Source organism: Rattus norvegicus, chromosome 1 (assembly GCF_021556685.1).
Source record: "Rattus norvegicus strain SHRSP/BbbUtx chromosome 1, alternate assembly SHRSP_T2T, whole genome shotgun sequence".
Lineage (NCBI taxonomy): Eukaryota > Metazoa > Chordata > Mammalia > Rodentia > Muridae > Rattus > Rattus norvegicus.
The window spans coordinates 151,537,273-151,557,866 of NC_141534.1; the positions used below are offsets into that span (position 1 = coordinate 151,537,273).

The window sequence follows — 20,594 nt, forward strand, 5'->3', positions numbered from 1 at the left end:
AAGAACTCCCTTAGAGAACAAGTAGAAGCCTACAGAGAGGAATCGCAAAAATGCCTGAAAGAATTCCAGGAAAACATAAATAAACAAGTAGAAGCCCATAGAGAGGAGACACAAAAATCCCTGAAAGAATTCCAGGAAAACACAATCAAATAGTAGAAGGAATGAAAAATGGAAATAGAAGCAATCAAGAAACAACACAGGGAAACAACCCTGGATATAGAAAACCAAAGGGAGAGACAAGGAGCCGTAGATACAAGCTTCACCAACAGAATACAAGAGATGGAAGAGAGAATCTCAGGAGCAGAAGATTCCATAGAAATCATCAACACAACTGTCAAAGATAATGTAAAGCAGAAAAAGCTACTGGTCCAAAACATACAGGAAATCCAGGACTCAATGAGAAGATCAAACCTAAGGATAATAGGTATAGAAGAGAGTGAAGACTCACAGCTCAAAGGACCAGTAAATATCTTCAACAAAATCATAGAAGAAAACTTCCCTAACCTAAAGAAAGAGATACCCATAGACATACAAGAAGCCTACAGAACTCCAAATAGATTGGACCAGAAAAGGAACTCCTCCCCTCACATAATAGTCAAAACACCAAATGCACAAAATAAAGAAGGGATATTAAAAGCAGTAAGGGAAAAAGGTCAAGTAACATAAAAAGGCAGACCTATCAGAATCACACCAGACTTCTCCCCAGAGACTATGAAAGCCAGAAGATCCTGGACAGATGTAATACAGACCCTAAGAGAACAAATGCCAGCCCACGTTACTGTATTCTGCAAAAACTCTCAATTAACATAGATGGAGAAATCAAGATATTCCATGACAAAACCAAATTTACACAATATCTTTCTACAAATCCAGCGCTACAAAAGATAATAAATGGTAAACCCAACATAAGGAGGAAAGCTACACCCTAGAAAAAGGAAGAAACTAATCGTCTTAGCAACAAAACAAAGAGAAGAAAAGTACACAAACATAACCTGACATCCAAATATGAACATAACAGGAAGCAATAATCACTATTCCTTAATATCTCTCAACATCAACGGTCTCAACTCTCCAACAAAAAGACATAGATTAACAAACTGGATATGCAATGAGGACCCTGCATACTTCTGCCTATAGGAAACACACCTCAGAGACAAAGACAGACATCACCTCAGAGTGAAAGGCTGGAAAAAAAACTTTCCAAGCAAATGGTTGGAAGAAGCAAGCTGGAGTAGCCATTCTAATATCGAATAAAATCAATTTTCATCTAAATGTCATCAAAAAAGTTAAGGAAGGCACGTCATATTCATCAAAGGAAAAAGTCCACCAAGATGAACTCTCAATCCTAAATATATATGCTCCAAATACAAGGGCACCAACATATGTAAAAGAAATCGTTCTAAAGCTCAAAACACACATTGCACCTCACACAATGATAGTCGGAGATTTCAACACCCCACTCTCATCAATGGGTAGGTCATGGAAACAGAAATTAAACAGAGAAGTAGACAGAGTAAGAGAAGTCATGAACCACATGGTCTTAACAGATATTTATAGAATATTCTATCCTATAGCAAAAGGATGTACATTCTTCTCAGCACTTCATGGTACTGTCACCAAAATTGACCATATAATTGGTCAAAAAGCAGGCCTCAACTGATACAGAAAGATAGAAATAACCCCATGCGTCCTATCAGACCACCATGGGCTAAAGCTGGTCTTCAATAACAATAAGGGAAGAACGCCCACATATACATGGAAGTTGAACAATGCTCTACTCAATGATAACCTGGTCAGGGAAGAAATAAGGAAAGAAATTAAAGACTTCATAGAATTTAATGAAAATGAAGGTACAGCATACCCAAATTTATGGGACACAATGAAAGCTGTGCTAAGAGGAAAACTCATAACTCTGAGTGCCTGCAGAAAGAGATAGGAGAGAGCATATATCAGCAGGTTGACAGCACACCTAAAAGCTCTAGAACAAAAAGAAGCAAATACACTCAGGAGGAGAAGAAGGCAGGAAAGAATCAAACTCAGAGCAGAAATCAACCAAATAGAAACAAAAAGGAGCATACAAAGAATCAACAGAACCAAAAGTTGGTTCTGTGAGAAAATCAACAAGATAGATAAACCCTTAGCCAGACTAACGAGAAATCAGAGAGAGTGTCTCCAAGTTAACAAAATCAGAAATGAAAAGGGAGATATAACTACAGAATCAGAGGAAATTCAAAAGATCATCAGATCCTACTACAAAAGCCTATATTCAAGAAAACTTGAAAATCTGCAGGAAATGGACAATTTCCTAGATAGATACCAGGTACTGAAGTTAAATCAGGAGCAGATAAACCATTTAAACCACCCCATAACTCCTAACGAAATAGAAGCAGTCATTAAAGCTCTCCCAACCAAAAAGAGCCCAGGACCAGATGGGTTTAGAGCAGAATTCTATCAGACCTTCATAGAAGGCCTCATACCAATACTATCCAAACTATTCCACAATATTGAAACAGATGGAGCACTACCAAATTCCTTCTATGAAGCCACAATTACTCTTATACCTAAACCACACAAAGAGCCAACAAAGAAAGAGAACTTCAGATCAATTTCCCTTATGAATATCGACGCAAAAATACTCAATAAAATTCTGGCAAACCGAATTCAAGAGCACATAAAAACCATAATCCACCATGATCAAGTAGGCTTCATCCGAGGCATGCAGGGATGGTTTAATATATGGAAAACCATCAACTTGATATATTATATAAATAAATTGAAAGAACAAAACCACATGATCATCTCATTAGATGCTGAGAATGCACTTGACAAAATTCAACACCCCTTCATGATAAAAGTCCTGGAAAGAATAGGAATTCAAGGCCCATACCTAAACATAGTAAAAACCAAAAAAGCAAACCAGTTGCTAACATTAAACTAAATGGAGAAATACTTGAAGCAATCCCACTAAAATCAGGGACTAGACAAGGCTGCCCACTCTCTCCCTACTTATTCAATATACTTCTTGAAGTTCTAGCCAGAGCAATCAGAGAACAAAAGGAGATCAAGGGGATAAAGATTGGAAAAGAAGAAGTCAAAATATCACTATTTGCAGATGATATGATAGTATATTTAATTGATCCCAAAAGTTCCACCAGTGAACTTCTAAAGCTGACAAACAACTTCAGCAAAGTGGCTGGGTATAAAATTAACTCAAATAAAACAGTAGCCTTCCTCTACCCAAAAGAGATTCAAGCAGAGAAAGAAATTAGGAAAATGAAACCCTTCATAATAGTCCCAAGTAATATAAAGTACCTCAGTGTGACTTTAACCAAGCAAGTAAAAGATCTGTACAATAAGAACTTCAAGACACTGAAGAAAGAAATTGAAGAAGACCTCAGAAGATGGAAAGATCTCCCATGGTCATGGATTGGCAGGATTAACATAGTAAAAATGGCCATTTTACCAAAAGCTTTCGACAGATTCAATGCAATTCCCATCAAAATACCAATCCAATTCTTCAGAGAGTTAGGCAGAACAATTTGCAAATTCATCTGGAAAAACAAAAAACCCAGGATAGCTAAAACTATCCCCAACAATAAAAGGATTTTTTGAATTTCCTCTGGCTCTGTTGTTATATCTCCCTTTTCATTTCTGATTTTGTTAATTTGGACACTCTCTGTTTCCTCTGGGTAGTCTGGCTCAGGGTTTATCTATCTTATTGTTTTTCTCAAAGAACCAGCTTTTGGTTCTGTGGATTCTTTGTATAGTCCTTTTTGTTCCTAGTTGATTGATTTCAGCTCTGAGTTTGATTATTTCTTCCCTTCTACTCCTCCTGTGTGTATTTGCTTCTTTTTGTTCTAGAGCTTTTAGGTGTGCTGTCAAGATACTTATATATGCTCTCTCCTATTTCTTTCTGCAGGCACTCAGACCTATGAGTTTTCCTCTTAGCACAACTTTCATTGTGTCCCATAAATTTGGGTATGTCGTACCTTCCTTTTCATTAAATTCTAAGAATTCTTTAAATTCTCTATTTCTTCCTTGGCCAGTTCATCATTGAGTAGAGCATTGTTCAACTTCCATGTATATGTGGGTGTTCTTCCCTTATTGTTATTGAAGACCTGTTTTAGCCCATGGTGGTCTGATAGGATGCATGGTATTATTTCCATCTCCCTGTATCTGTTTAGGCCTGTTTTATAACCAATTATATGGTCACTTTTGCATAAAGTACCATGAGGTGATGAGAAAGAATTATATCCTTTTGTTTTAGTATAGAATGTTCTATAAATATATGTTAAATCCATTTGCTTCATGACTTCTCTTAGTCTGTCTGTGTCATTGCTTAATTTCTGTTTCCATGATATGTCCAATGATGAGAGTGGGGCATTGAAATCTTCTACTATTATCATGTGAGGTGCAATGTGTGCTTTGAACTTTAGTAAGGTTTCTTTTATGTATGTAGGTGTTCTTGTTCTTGTATTTGGAGCTTAGATAATTAGGATTGAGAGTTCATCTTGATGGATTTTTTTCTTTGAATATGAAGTGTACTTTCTTATCTTTTTTGATGACTTTTGGTTGAACATCAATTTTATTCGATATTAGAATTGCTACTCCAGCTTGCTTCTTCCGACCATTTGCTTGGAAAGTTTTTTCCAGCCTTTTACTCTGAGGTAGTGTCTGCCTTTCTCTCTCACGTGTGTTTCCTGTAGGCAAAAGAATGCTGGGTCCTCATTGCATATCCAGTTTGTTAATATGTGTCTTTTTATTGGGAGACTGAGTCCATTGATGTTGAGAGATATTGAGGAATAGTGATTGTTGCTTCCTGTTAAATTCGTATTTGGATGTGATATAGTATGATACTACAAAACATATACTCAACAAAATTGGAAAAGCTAGGTGAAATGGATGATTTTCTTGACAGTTCACACATAACAAATTTAAATGAGTACCAGACAAACAATCGAAACATGCCCACATCTCCTAAGTATATAGAAGAACTCATTCCAAACCTCTCAACCAAGGAAGGCCCAGGGACATATGGCTTTAGTGCAGAATGATACAATATATTCAAAGAAGAGGTAATACTAAAACTCTCCAAACTATTCCAGAATATAGAAACCGAAGAAACACTTCTAAATTCAATCTATGAAGCCACAATTACTCTGATACCTAAACCATACAAGACCTCAACCAAAAAAGAAAATTTGAGACCAATTTCTCTTATGAATATCAATTCAAAAATACTCAGAAAAATTCTCTCAAACTGAATCCCAAAACAAATCAAAATCAACATTTAATATGATCAAGTAAACTTCACTCTAGGGATGCAAGTTTGGTCCAATATTTAAAAATCTACTTTGTAGTACACTATATAAAGAAACACACAAAAAAAAATCACACGATCATCTCCTTAGATGCTGAATAAGTATTTGACAAAACAGAACACCCCTTCATGTTAAAAGTATTGGAAAGATCATGAACTCAAGGCCCATACCTAAACCTATAAAACATCATATAGCAAACCAACAGCCAATATCCAGTTAAATGGTGAAATATGTGAAGCATTCTCAGTAAATCTAGGACAATAAAAGGATGCCTGCTCTTCCCATATATATTTAATATGGTATTTGATATTTTAGCTAAAGCAAAAAGACAACAAAAGGATATCAAAGGTATACAAACTGGTAAGAAAGTTCAGAAAACACACCTTTCGCAATAGTCACAAATAATATAAATTTCTTGGGATATCTCTAAACAATAACTTAAGGTCTCTCAAAAAAGAAATCAAAGAAGACATCAGAAAATTGAGAGATCTCCCAGGCCGTGGATTAGTAGAATTAACACAGTAAAAATGGCCATAGTACCAAAAGCAATCTGTAGATTCAACGTAATACCCATCAAAACCCCAAAATTTATATGCTAAAACAAGAACAAGAACAAGAACAACAACGATGACGACGACAACGACGACGACAAAAACCATGATGGAAAAAATAATTCTTAATAATAAAAGAACTTCTGGGGAATCATCATCTCTAACCTCAAACTATACTACACAGAAATAGAAATTAAAAAGTGAATGGTATTGATACAGAGACAGACAGGGTGATCAATGGAATAGAATTGAAGACCCAGAAATAAAACCACACACCTACACACACTTGGTCTTTCACAAAAAAGCCAAAAGTATAAAATGGAAAAAAGAAAACATCTCTAATAAATGCTTGTCTAACTGGCAATCAGTATGTAAAAAATGAAATTAGATTCATATTTGTGACCTTGCACAAAGCTCAAGTTCAAGTGGATCTAGGACCTCATCATTAAACCACATACACTGAATCTAATAGAAGAGAAAATGGAAAGAGCCTTGAACTTATTGCCAAAGGGGTGAGTGATGGGGGCAGTGTTTTCTTAGTAGAACTCCAATGTCCCAGCTATAGGATTAAGAATTTATAGATATGTTACTCACTGGAAGACTAGCATATACTGAGGTATTCCAGAAGATACACTGCATGCAAAGCATTTGGTAAGAATCCTCCTATAGTCCCAAAGCTGTCACTGGGAACACAGGGTCTCTGGGACCCATCACACCTTAAAATCTCTGCCTACAGAATAGGATTCCTCTTATGGCCATTCCTTTCTGCTGGGACAGACTGCTGGTTACTGTGCTCCTGAGAAGACTCCATATCCTGAGGCATCCCAAAGATGTGTTGTACTGAGAGAATGATAGCACATCCTGAGGCATCCTAGGATATCTCCTACACTTTGGGGCATTTGACTGCACAACGAGAGGCATCCTGAAAGATCCACAATACGCTGGACACACCAGCTTGAAGGCATTCCAGGAGTTCCTTTTTACACAAAGCAACTGTGCAATTGACACCACAGTCTGAAGAACACCTGGAGGCTCTGGGTCGTTGCCAGGAAACTGATGCAAAAGACTGAATGTCTCCATGGAGTTATGCTGCACACAGAGAAAAACCCACAGTCTGTAGTCCCCGCTGGAGGAAAGGTTCACTCAGGACAACAGCTTGATTACTCCTCTGAAGATTCAACAGTCTGAAGGCCTCCAGACCTATTGTAGCCAGGGCAAGTACAAGTCCATAAGCAGCACAAGCCAGTATATTTTTACATAACTAGAATCCAATTCTCTTACAACAGCAAGCCCTAAATACACCAGCACAACTGAAAATTCTGTCACATAAAGATACTAGAGTCTTTCAAGGAGGATATAAAATACTGAAAGAAATACAGGAAAACACAGATAAACAGGTAGAAGCCCTAAACGATGAAACAAGTAAAACCCTTAAACAGATAAAGGAAAACACAATCAAATAGGCAAAAGAACTGTATAAAGCAGTCCAAGACTTAAAAATGGAAGTATAAACAATAAAGAAAATACTGCTGGAGGCAAACCTGGAAATGGCAAACCTGGGAAAGAGATCAGGAATTACAGATGTAAGTATCATCAACAGAAAATGAGAGATAGAAGGGAGAATCTCGGGTGTAGAAATACCATAAAAGAGATTGACACAATTGTCAAATAAAATTCAAAACCTAAAAACCCCTACCCCATAACAACCAGAAATTCAGGATAGATTGAAAAGGGCAAATCTAATAATAATTGGAATAAAGGAAAATGAAGATTTGCTGCTCTATGGCTCTGAAAATGTTTCAACAAAATCATAGAAAAAAACCTTCCCTAACCTAAAGAAATAGATGTCGATAAAGGTACATAAAACCTATAGAACACCAAAGAAATAGGACCAGAAAAGCAAACACTCTTCACACAGAACAAATAAAGTATATTAAAAGCTGCAAAGAATAACGGCCATGTAACATACACAGCTAGACCTATCAGATTACACCAGATTTGTCAGCAGAGTCTATGAAAATCAGAAAAGCCTGGTCAGAAGTCATACAGACACTAAAAGAACACAAATGCCAACCCAGGCTACTACACCCAGGAAAATTGTCTACCAACTTAAATGGAGAATCCAAAGTATTCCAGGACAAAAGCAAATTCAAACAGTATCTCTCTGGAATCCAGCCCTAAAGAGCATTCTACAAAGAAAAAGAAGGTACCTATACCAAAGAAAAGACAAAATATTAAGCATCTCACAATAAAGCAAAAAGGAGAGAACCATAAGCACATAAAGCCACCTACAATAACAAATATAATGGGAAAAACAGTCATTTTACTTTAATATCTCTCAATATTAATGGACTCAATTCACCTGTAAAATGATGTAAGCTAACAGACTGGATATGGAAACAAGTCCAGCATTTTGCAGCATATAAGAAGCACATTTTATTAACAAAGACTAACACTATTTCAGAGTAGACGGATGGAAAAAGGTCTTCCAAGCAAATGGTCCCAAGAAATAAGTTGGAGTTGCCATTTTAATATCCAACAAAATAGACTTTCAACCAAATTTATCAATCAAGATGAATAAGGAGATTTCATATTAAACAAAGGGAAAATCCACCAAGAGAAAGTTTCAATTCTGAACATATATACCGCAAAAGCCAGAGCCCACACATTCATAAATGAAACTTTACTAAATCTCAAAACACACATTGAACCCCACAAAACAACAGGGGGATATTTCAAAAGTCCACTCTCACCAATGGACAGGTAATTAAAACCTAAACTAAATAATGACACAGTTAAACTAATAAAGTTATGAACCAAATGGATTTAACAAAAGTCTCCAGAATATTTCACCCTAAATACCTTCTGCTCAGCATCTAATGGAACCTTCTCCAAAATTGAACTTATAATTGATGACAAAACATCCCTCAACTGATACAAGAAGTTTCAAATTATCTCATGCACCCTATCAGACAAGCATGGCATCAGGCTGGTCTTTAATATCAGTAAAAACAACAGGAATCCAATATACACATGGAAACTGACCAACTCCCTACTCAATTATAGTTTGGTCTGGGAAGAAATAAAGAAACTAGAACTTCCTGCAATTTAATGAAAATGTGGACACATCATACCCAAGCTTATGGGACACAATGAAAGCAGTGATAGAGGAAAATTCATAGCACTAAAGGCACTGGTAAAGAGACTGGAGAGATCTTATACTAGCGACCTAACAGCACACCTGAGAACTCTAGAACAAAAGAAGCAAACTCACCCAAGAGGTGTAGATAACAGGAAATAGCCAAAATCACACACACACACACACACACACACACACACACACACACACACACACACACACACACACACAAATAACCAAATAGAAACCAAATGAACAATACAAAGAATCAACAAAAGCAAAAGCTGTTTCTTTGATAGAATCAACAAGGTAGATAAACCTCTATCCAAACTACCTAAAGGGCTTAGAGGCAAAATCCAAATTAACAAAATCAGAAATGAAAAGAGAGACATAAAAACAGAAATGGAGGAAATTCAAAAAAGTCATCAGATCTTACTACAAAAGCCTACACACAACAAAACTGGAAAATCTAGATGAAATGCATGGCTTCCTAGACAGATACAATATACTAAAGTTAAATCAAGAGCAGGTAAACAATCTACCTAGGCCCATATTCCATAAGGAAATAGAAGAAATCATTATAGACATTTAAGAAGACCTGATAATGATATTACTCAAACTACTCCATAAAAGAGAATCAGAAGGAAGACTACCTAACTCATTCTATGAAGCCAAAATTTCTCTGACACTTATACCACAGAAGGACACTCCCCAAAAAAGAGAAGTTCAGAACGAACATGCTTATGGATATTGATGCAAAAATACTCAATGATATTCTTGAAAACTGAATTCAAGAACACATCAAAAAATCATTCTCCACGAAGAAGTAGGCTTCATGCCAGGGATGCAGAATTGGTTCAATATACCAAAATCCATTATTGTAATCCACCATATAAACACATTCAAAGAAAAAAAATCACATGACCATCTCCTTAGTTGCAGAAAAAGCAGTTGACAATATTTTTTAACAGTACTTTATGTTAAAAGTATTGAACAAATCAGGAATTCCAGACCCATGCAAAACATAGTAAAAGTAATTTGTTGCAAACAAACAGCCAATATCAAATTAAATGGAGAGGTACTTGAAGCAATCTCACTAAAATTGGGGACAACACAAGGATGCTCATTGTCCCTATATCTATTCTATATAGTACTCCAAAGGCTAGTTAGAACAATAAGACAACAAACAGAGATCAAGGGGATACAAACTGGCAAAGAAGAAATAAAGGTATCACCATTTGCAGATTATAGGATAGTATACATAAGTGACCGCAAAAATTCTACCAGAGAACTTCTCCAACTGATTAACCACTTCAACAAAGTGGCAAGATAGAAAATTAATTCAAATAAATCAATAGCCTTCCTTTATACAAATGTTAAACAGGATGAGAAAGAAATTAGGAAAACAATTCCTTTCCTAATAGCCACAAATAATATAAAATACTTTGGAGTAACTCTAAACAAACAAATGAAAAATCTGTATGACAATCACTACAAGTCTCTCAAGAAAGAAAATTAAGAAGATCTAAGAAAATGGAGAGATTTCCCATGTTCATGGATTCACAGAAATAACATTGTAAAAATGGCCATCCGACAGATTCAATCTACAGATTCAATGCAATCCCCAACAAAATCCCAACATAATTCTTCGAAGATATGGAAAAACCAATTCTCAAAATCATCTGGAAATGCAAAAAACAAAACAAAACCCAACAAAACAAACAAACAAACCAAGAGAATAGTGAAAATATTATTTAAGAATATAAGAATGACTGGGGGAATTATCATTCCTGACCTCAAGCTATACTACAGATCAGTAGTGATAAAAACTACATGGTATTCTTACAGAAAGGAACAGGTTGATCAATGGAATAGAATTGAAGATCCAGAAATAAAACTACACATTTACACACATATGATCTTGACAAAGAAGCCAAAATTATACAATGGATAAAAGAAATAATCTTAAATAAGTAGTGCTTGTCTACCTGGCTGTCTCTATGTACAAAAATGAAAATAGATGCATATTTATCACCTTGTAAAAAGCTCAAGTCCAAGTCAATTAAGGACATCAAAATAAAACCAGATACACTGAACCTAATAGAAAAGAAAGTAGGAAAGAACCTTGAACTCATTGGCTCTGGGGAAATTTCCTAAACAGAACTTGAATGGTTCATGCCCTAAGATCAAGAATTGATAAATGGTACCTCATGAAACTCCGAAGACTCTGAAGGTGAAACACATAGTCAATAAGACTAATCAGCAATGTACAGACTGGGAAAATATCTTTACTAACCTTAGATCCTATAGAGGGCTATTATCCAAAATATATAAAGAACTTAAGAAGTTAGCCACCACCAAACCAAACTAACCAATCAAAAGATGGGGTAAAGAACTAAACTGAGAATTCACAACAGAGGAATATCCAATGGCTGAGAAGCAACAAAAGAAATGTTCAAAGGAATGATCAGAGAAATTCAAATCAAAATGACCCCGAGATTCTACCTTTCACCAATCAGAATGGCTAAGTTCAAAATTTCAGGTGACAACACATGTTGAGGAGGATGTGGAGAAAGCAGAACACTCCTCAATTGCTGATGGGATTGCAAACTTGTACAACCACTCTGGAAATCAATCTGGAGATTCCACAGAAAATTGGAAATAGATTTACCTGAAGACTCAGCAATGCTACTCTTCGGAATATACCCAAAGGATGCACCACCTTGCACTGGGTCAAGAGTTTCATTATGTTCATAGTTGTTTTACTTATACTATCTAGAAAGTGGAAATAACCATGATGTCCCATGTGAGTAGAATGGATACGAAAAATGTGGTTCATTTACACAATGGAATGCTACTCATCTATAAAGAACAAGGAGATCCTGACTTTTGAAGGCAAATAGATGGAACTAGAAAATATCTTCCTGAGTGAGGTAACTAAGACCCAAAAAGGCACACATGTTACATACTCACTAACAAGTGGATATTAGCCAAAAATATATAGAAGTTACCCAAGATACAGTCCACAGTACTCAAAATTCAACAAGCTCAAGGGTCCACTCAACACCTCAGTTCCACTTGGGAGGGAGAAGAAAGCAATCACAGTGGGGAAAGGTGGAAATGGACAGGGAAAAGAGTGAAGGGAACATGATCTGGTATTGGGTGGGAGAAAGGACAGAAGCCCTGAGGGATAGCATTAAGAATAGAAATAGGCGACATCAGTAGGTAGGAGTTTTGGAAGACCCTCCAGAGTGTACCAGAGACTTGGAAGGTGAGAGACTCTCAGATCTCAAATGGAGAGACCATAGATGAAATGCTCTACAGTGGGGAGAGGGAATCTGTAGAGCCCATCTTTAGCAGAAAGACAGGATATTAAGTATGTGATGAGGTTTCTATCCCACAGTCACAACTCTGAAACAATTTTTCCTGTACGAAAGAATTGCAGGGGTGGATATGGTAATGATCCTAAGAAAAAGAAGGTCCAGCAAAAGGACCAAAATGGGATCCAGCTCAAGGGAAGACCCAAAGACCTGACACTTACTGAGACTATGAAGAGCTCAAAAAAAGGGACCTATCATAAGTGTCTTTGGAAAGACCCAACAAGCAGCTGAAAGAGTCATCTGCAGATATTTGCACCCAACCAATGAAAAGAAGCTGCTGACCTCTGTTGTTGAATGAGGAAAAAGCTGGAAGAAGCAGAGGATTAGGGCAGTCTTGTAGGAAGACCAGCATTCTCAATTTTACCTGGACTCTGGAGATCTCCCAGACACTGGAACACCAACCTGGTAGTGTACATCAGCTGATATGAGGCCCCCATCACAGATCACCCGTGAGGGTAGAGTGGATAGAGAAAATGCTGTTCATTTACACAATGCACTACTATTCAACTGTTAAAAACAATGCCATTCTGAGTATCGCAGGGAAATGCAGAAAACTAGAAAGTACCATCCTGAGTGTATTAACTAAGACTCAAAAGGACATAATGTGCCGGGGTATGGCATACTCAGGAGGGGCCCAGTACTTCCTCAGAGAAGAGGAGGGGAATATAGGTGAAAGACTGTGGGAGTATTTGACTTGGGGAGTGGCAGTAAGCAGGGTGTAAAGTGAATAAATAAAAAAGAATCTAATAGGAATAAGGATGTCTTTGTTTCTTTGGAAATGATACATACTAAAGTAACAAAATCATGCTCACTTCAATCCTGGTAGAGGAGAACTCTATCAGACACTATTGCTAAAATATAAAATGACAAAGAAGTAACAAAGTTCTTCTCATAATTGCTAATTAGACTTTAGAAAATTTAAGATTCTGTTTTTTATTATTGAGACTATAGTAACTGGAAATTGTGTGAAAGTAATAAAAATTACATTCATTATCCCCATGAGATCATTTTCATTTTGTAACTGACCTGCTCTAAGTTATTTTGTGAAATGTGTTCCTCAACATTTGTAGAGGTCCTCCAACAACTCATAATTTACTCCATTTTAAAACTTTGTAGTATATACGTTTTGTTTTACTTATTTTTTCTTGTTCCACTATGTTACTGGTTCTATTTCTGAGTGAGACTTTTAGAAAATGATATGTGATTAAATATACTATTTGTTAACCCATACAAGTTAACTCTTTTCCACCCCAAATACCATTTTTTCAACTTTTTAATGTTGCTTTTTAATTACTCACAATGTCCTTTTAATACTGCTAATATTTGCACATATGGGGAATGATTTGGTGAAGCATTGTCATACTGCCAGGATTTAAACTGAAAGAGGATGGAATTTCTTATTTTACAAGATGTTTCTTTGTATCACCCATAGTTCCATAATATATCTATCTCTCATATCAAAATAAAGCATCCTTTAATTTATGAAATATCCATATGCATTTATCTCATAATTATTTATTATAGAGCACAACAACACACACTAGACATTTTTTCCAAGGAAAGTAAAATTAGAAATTAATTCATAAAACTCAGAACCAATTCCCAGTCTTTACATTCTTCAAGTATAAGCATAAAATTAAGAAATACAGCAAACAGTTATTGAAATGACTGATCATACAGTTTGATTTATGAGAACCAAGATTTAAGACGTGTTTTTAAATTCTAATACATAGTGCTTCCTTTCTTTATTGGGAACAAATTCCATGTTTGGATCTAAAATTTGATTTCAACTAGTAGTGTCAGTGGAGTCTTCTGAATAAGTTTGGTCTAGCAAGTGTGTCAGAAAAATTTAATGAATGTTTTAAATTTTAGAATGTATATTCTGAAACTTCTGAAAAGATTTTTTCTCAGGTCTTAACAAAATAATGAAGCACTTTGGTGCAAAGATGCAAAAAAGCAGCCCTGCACTAGAGGCCAATATACAGAAAACTTCCACAGCCACCATAGACTTGCCCTTGGTGCTATGATAGACAGGAAGAAAGGTGACCCAGACACTGCAAAATACTAGCATACTGAATGTTAGGAACTTGGCTTCATTGAATGTGTCGGGCAGATTTCTGGCGAAGAATGCAAGGGTGAAACTTGCAATGGCAATGGAGACTAAGTATCCCAGGACACAATAGAAAGCAAGAATTGAACCTTTGTTACAGAAAATCAAAATGTGGCCTTTTTCAACATGTCCATCAGCATCAACAAATGGAGGAGAAGTACCCAGCCAAATTCCACAGAGAATCAGTTGAATCATTGTGCAAATTGGAATGATGAATTTAGGTGCCCCTGATACCAGCAGCCACCTCATTTTTCTACTTGTATTAGTAACCTTGAAGGCCAATATTACAATAATTGTTTTGGCCAAGACAGTAGATGCAGCTACAGTGAACACAACAGCAAATGTGGTCTGCTGCATGATACATGTGGTAAAGCTGGGATGACCAATGAAGAGCAAGGAGCAGAGAAAACAAGAGATGAGGGAGATGAGTAGAACATAGCTGAGAGTTCTATTATTGGCCTTGACAGTGGGTGTTTCTTGGTGCTTCAAAAAGATACTAAGTACAAAAGCTGTGAGAGCAGAGAAGCACAGAGCCAAGATAGCCAGAGACATTCCCAATGGATCTTCATAACCCAGGAATACAATAACTTTTTTGAGGCAGCGAGTTCCTCCAGGATTGGCATACTGATCATCTAGACACTTGATACATTGATTCATGTCTGGGAAAGAAAAAATATCAGATTTAATAATTCTTAATTTTTCACAAGACATAATGATACATCAGATTTCATTGTCAGCATGGCCTTAGCTTTTGTGATAAATGGGACATTATATTTGGTTGCTATTTAAGAATTAGTAGCTTTTTCAACCCTTTCCCTTGCATTTCTATTGGGTCCCTGGGCTCAGTCCTATGCTTGGTTGTGTTTATATGCATCTGTATTAGTCAAGCAGTAGTAGAATATTTCAGGGCACAGACATATTAAACTCTAACCAGTAAGCATTTCTTGGTATTATCAATAGTATGGGGGTTTGGTTTCTGTATATGGCATAGATCCCTAGGTGGGAGGATGGTATCCGGATGGCCTTTCCTTTAGTCTCTGTTCCATTTTTTGTTCCTGTCCTTTCTTATACAGGAATATTTCTGGGTTAAAACATTTGAGAAGCATGACTGGCCCCATCCCTGAACTTAGGGCCATGGCTATCTAATGGAAGTGGTCTGTACAGGTTGTATTTTCCCTTTGTTGGATATTTTAGCTAAAGGCATTTGTCATTGGCTCCTGAAACCTTTCAATCCTTGGAGGCTATGACTTTCTAGTGGTTACTCATAATTCCCCATCCTCTGCTGAACGTGATTGCAATTCCAAAGATGAACAATACCAACTAAATGGGTGACCCAGAGATCCAAGGTACTAAACCACCAACCAAAGTGTATGCATGGAGGGACCAAGAACTCCAACTACATGTGTAGCAGAGGATGGCCTTCTTGTACACCAATGGGTGGGGATAGAGGTCTGATGTCACAGTATAAGTGGATGATAGAGGGGTGAGATGGGAGTAGTTGAATAGGTGGAGGAGCATCCTCAAAGTGCCAAAGCAGAGCGGCAAGAGGGTTTGTGGTATGGGGGACTGTGGAGGAAAGACTGGAAATAAAGATATCATTTTAAATGTAAATGTATACAATGATGGATTAAAACACAATTAAACAAAGCAATGCCAAAAAAGAAAACAAACAAAAAAGAATTAGGAGCATTTTCAAAATCTGTTGTCATTGTACAATTAGGTAAACTTCTTGATTGTATTTATATTGCATATTCAAAAAATTTTCAGCAGCTTGCTAGAAAATGATAGAATATGATAGACTATTGATATTTTTTAACTAAATATATTTCTGAATGAAAAACACAGAGGCACCTTTTCATATTTAACATTTATGTAAACTGTGAAATACAGAAATAGAAAACCAGCTTTTTCCCTGTATATTTTAATACATCTATTAGATATAAGGTTAAAACCACATACTAAAAATTTTCTGTTATAATTTCAGAAAACAGTTCATGAATAGGGATTAAAGCCAACCAGAAACTTCCTAAATCATTTTGCAGTAAAACCTCTACATATTAACACATCACTATTAGGATTCAATGTATGAATTTTAGTAAGAAACTGTACACACCAGTTTTACTAATTTATAATTATTTGACTTTCAGTGCTATCCAAAAATATTTACAAATATTTTTGATGCAAAATTATTTAATTATGTTCAAAAAATTTGGTCATTCTGAAAAAAACATACTGTATTATATAAGACTTACATTTGACAACTAAAATTCAAAATTAGGGTTTACCTCAAAATATAAGATCTAAGTTATTTAGTCAATTTAAAAATGATATCAAAAATCCATTCTCCACTAAGGATCAGATATCCAAGTACTTCTAACTCACTCTTTGAAAGGAGTAACCTTTCTCACATTACAGTAGAATAAGAAATAAAAGACCAATTATTATAAATTGACTTACTGATTTCATTAGTGATTTATTTGAAGTACTGCTTGTAGTCCTATTTATCAAGCATGACTTCATGAGATATATGGAAGAAAATGACCTGGAGAAATAGCCAGAAGAGTGAGTCTTTGCTCTCCTTATCCTGGTGATTACCAATAAAATTCTTTAAAACCTTCCTTGTTTGCCTAGTCTACCATGCAGTTTCAAAGTATAACATGAGAAGCAGGGGGAGAGCTATACCCTGAGAAGTGAGGACACTCCTGAGAAACCAGAAGAGAGTACTCTCTGCCCATATTCCCAACTCAAGAGGAAAATATCTAGTGCCATCTGTGCCCCCTACACAGAGGGACCTAGGATCAATAGGGGCACGGCCCTTCTGCTTGCTGCTCTCACTGAGAGCTGAAAGCCAGCCACCAGGAGCAACTACGCACCTGAGAGCAGAAAAATCTGTCCCCTTATCTGGCTGAAATAAAACAAGAAAACTGGTCTACTAGAGTGCTGACACACAGGTCTACAGGAGGGTCAAGCCACCATCAGAAACATCAAGACAAGTTAACACCAGAGACAACCTGATGGCAAGAAGCAAGCACAAGAACCCAAGCAACCAAAACCAAGAATATTTGTCATCATCAGAGTCCAGTTTTCCCACCAAAGTAAACACTGGATATCCAAACACACCAGGGAAGCAAGATTTAGATTTAAAATCACATTTTTTCATGACGATGGAGGACTTTTAGAAGGTCATAAATAACTCCCTTGAGGAAATAGAGGACAACACAAGTAAATAAGTAGAAGCCCTTAAAGAGGAAAAAGAAAAGTCCCTTAAAGAACTACAGGAAAATGCAACCAAACAAGGGTAAGAATTGAACAAGGTCATCCAGGAGATTAAAATGGAAACAGAAAAGTAAACAAGGCACAAACGGAGAGAACACTGGAGATAGAATACCTAGGGAAGATATCAGGAGACATAGACACAAGCATCACCAACAGAATACAAGAGATTGAAGAGAGAACCTCAGGAGCAGAATACAACATATAAAATTTCTACACGTCCATCAAAGATAATGTAAAGTGGAAAAAGCTCCTAGCCCAAAACATACAGGAAATCCAGAACACAGTGAGAACAGCAAACCTAAGGACAATAGGTATAGAAGAGAGTGAAGACTCCAAAATTAAAGGGCCAGTAAATATCTTCAACAAAATTATAGAAGTAAACTTCCCTAACCTAAAGCAAAAATGCCCATAAAAAATACAAGAAGCCTACAGAACTCCAAATAGATTGGACCAGAAAATAAATTCCTCCTGTCACATAATAGTCAAAACACCAAATGCACAAAACAAAGAAAGAATGTTAAAAGCAGTAAGGGGAAAATGTAAAGTATCATATAAAGGCAGACCTAACAGGATTACAACAGATGTCTCAAAAGAGACTATGAAAGCCAGAAGATCCTGGACAGATGTCATACTGACACTAAGAGAACACAAATGGGTTCTATATTCAGCAAAAATCTCAATTAACATTGAGAGAGAAACCAAGATATTCCATGACATGAGCAAATTTACATAATATCTTTCTACAAATCCAGTCCTGTAAAGGATAATAGATGGTAAAGCCCAACACAAGGAGGGAAACTATACCGTAGAAAAAGCAAGAAAATTATCTCCTTGCAACAAAACCAAAAGAAGAGAAAAACACAAACATAATGTCACCTCTAAATACAAAAATAAAAAGCAACAATCATTCTTCCTTAATATCTCTCAACATCAATGGACTCAATTCCCCAATAAAAAGACATAGATTAACAGACTGAATATGTAAAGAAGACACAGTATTTTACTGCATACAGTAAACAAAACTAAAAGACAAAGACAAATATTACCTCAGAGTAAAAGGCTGGAAAACCACTTTCCAATCAAATGTTCCAAAGTAACATGCTGGATTAACCATCCTAATATTGAGTAAAATCTACTTTCAACCAAAAACCATCAAAAGAGAAAAGGAAGAACTCTTCATATTCATCAAAGGAAAAATCCATCAAGATGAACTTCCAATCCTAAATATCTATGCTACAATTACAAGGGCACTTACATTCATAAAAAAAATCTTACTAAAACTCAAAGCACACATTGTACCTCATACAATAATAGTAGAAAGTTTAAATACCCAACTCTCAGCAATGGACAGATCAGGGAAACAGAAATTAAAGAGAGACATAGAGAAACTTACAGAACTTATTAACCAAATTACTTAACATTTATTTATAGAAGATTTCATCCTAAAACTAAAGGATATGCCTTCTTCTCACCACCTCATGGTAACTTCTCCAATATTGACCATATACTTGGTCACAAAACAGGTCTCAACAGATACAGGAAGATATCAGATCACCATGGATTAAGGCAGGTCTTCAATAAAAGCAATAAGAAAAAAACTCCCACATACACGTGGAAGTTGAACAATGCTCTACTCAATGATAACTTGGTCAAGGAAAAAAATGAAAGAAATTAAAGACTTCTTAGAATTTAATGACAGTGAAGGTACAACATACCTAAACTTATGGGACACAATGAAAGCTGTGCCAAGAGGGAAAACTCATAGCTCTGAGTGCCTGAAAAGAAACAGGAGGGAGCATAGAACAGCAGCTTGACAGCACATCTAAAAGCTCTAGAACAAAAAGAAGCAAATACATCTAATAAGAGTAGAAGGCAGGAAATAATCAAACTCAGGAATGAAATCAACCAAATAGAAACAAAAATGACTATATGAAGAATCAACAAAACTAGGAGCTGGTTCTTTGAGAAAATCAACGGGATAGATAAACCTTTAGTAAGAGTAACCGGAGCACACAGAGAGTGTATCAAAATTAACAATATCAGAAATTAAAGGGAGATCCAAAAACAATGTGAGGATATTAAAAACATCATCAGATCCTACTACAAAACTTATATTTAATAAAACTAGAATACTGGAGGACATGGACAATTTTCTAGACAAATACCAAGCACCAAAGATAAATCAGGAACAAATAAACCATTTAAACAACCCCATAACTCCTAAAGAAATTGAAGCAGTCACTAAAAGTCTCCCAACCAAAAAGAGCCCAGGATCAGATGGGTTTACTGCAGAGTTTAGGGCAGAGTGTTATCAGACATTCGTAGAAGACCTAATACTAATACTTTCCAAACTATTCCACAAAATTGAAACAGACAGAGCACTACCAAATTCCTTCTATGAAGCCACAATTACTCTTCTACCTAATCCATACAAAGACTGAACAAAGAAAGAGAACTTCAGACCAATTTCCCTTATTAATATCAACACAAAAATAAACAATAAAATTCTTGCAAACTGAATCCAAGAACACATCAAAACGATCATCCACCATGATCAAGTAGACTTCATCCCAGGTATGCAGGGATGGTTCAATATGTGGAAGTCCATCAATGTGATCCAATTACAACTAGAATCCAATTACAATTAGAAACAAACTCAAAGATAAAATCATATGATCATTTCATTAGATGCTGAGAAAGCATTTGGAAACATTCAACACCCCCTCATTATATAAACCCTGGACAGATTAGGAAGCACAGGCCCATAACTAAACACAGTATTAGCCATATTAAACAAAACAGTAGCTAATGTTAAAC

The 20,594-nt window shown here is 36.1% G+C and overlaps 2 protein-coding genes across 4 annotated transcripts in view; both read right to left on the reverse strand.

The window, feature by feature from the left end:
* LOC148007748 (uncharacterized) overlaps positions 1-20,594 on the reverse strand; it is a 192,754-nt gene that overhangs the window by 110,964 nt on the left and 61,196 nt on the right. The window lies entirely within an intron of this gene.
* The window catches only part of LOC134485148 (vomeronasal type-2 receptor 116-like), a 48,135-nt gene continuing 41,427 nt past the window's right edge, over positions 13,887-20,594 (reverse strand). For 2 of the 3 annotated variants that reach the window (XM_087610140.1, XM_087610137.1), the window contains one exon: positions 14,253-15,160. In XM_087610140.1, the coding sequence (XP_087466266.1) occupies positions 14,253-15,160 (908 nt within the window). Of the gene's footprint in view, positions 15,161-20,594 lie in introns of all 3 variants that reach the window. The other variant, XM_087610139.1, reaches the window with a different exon arrangement.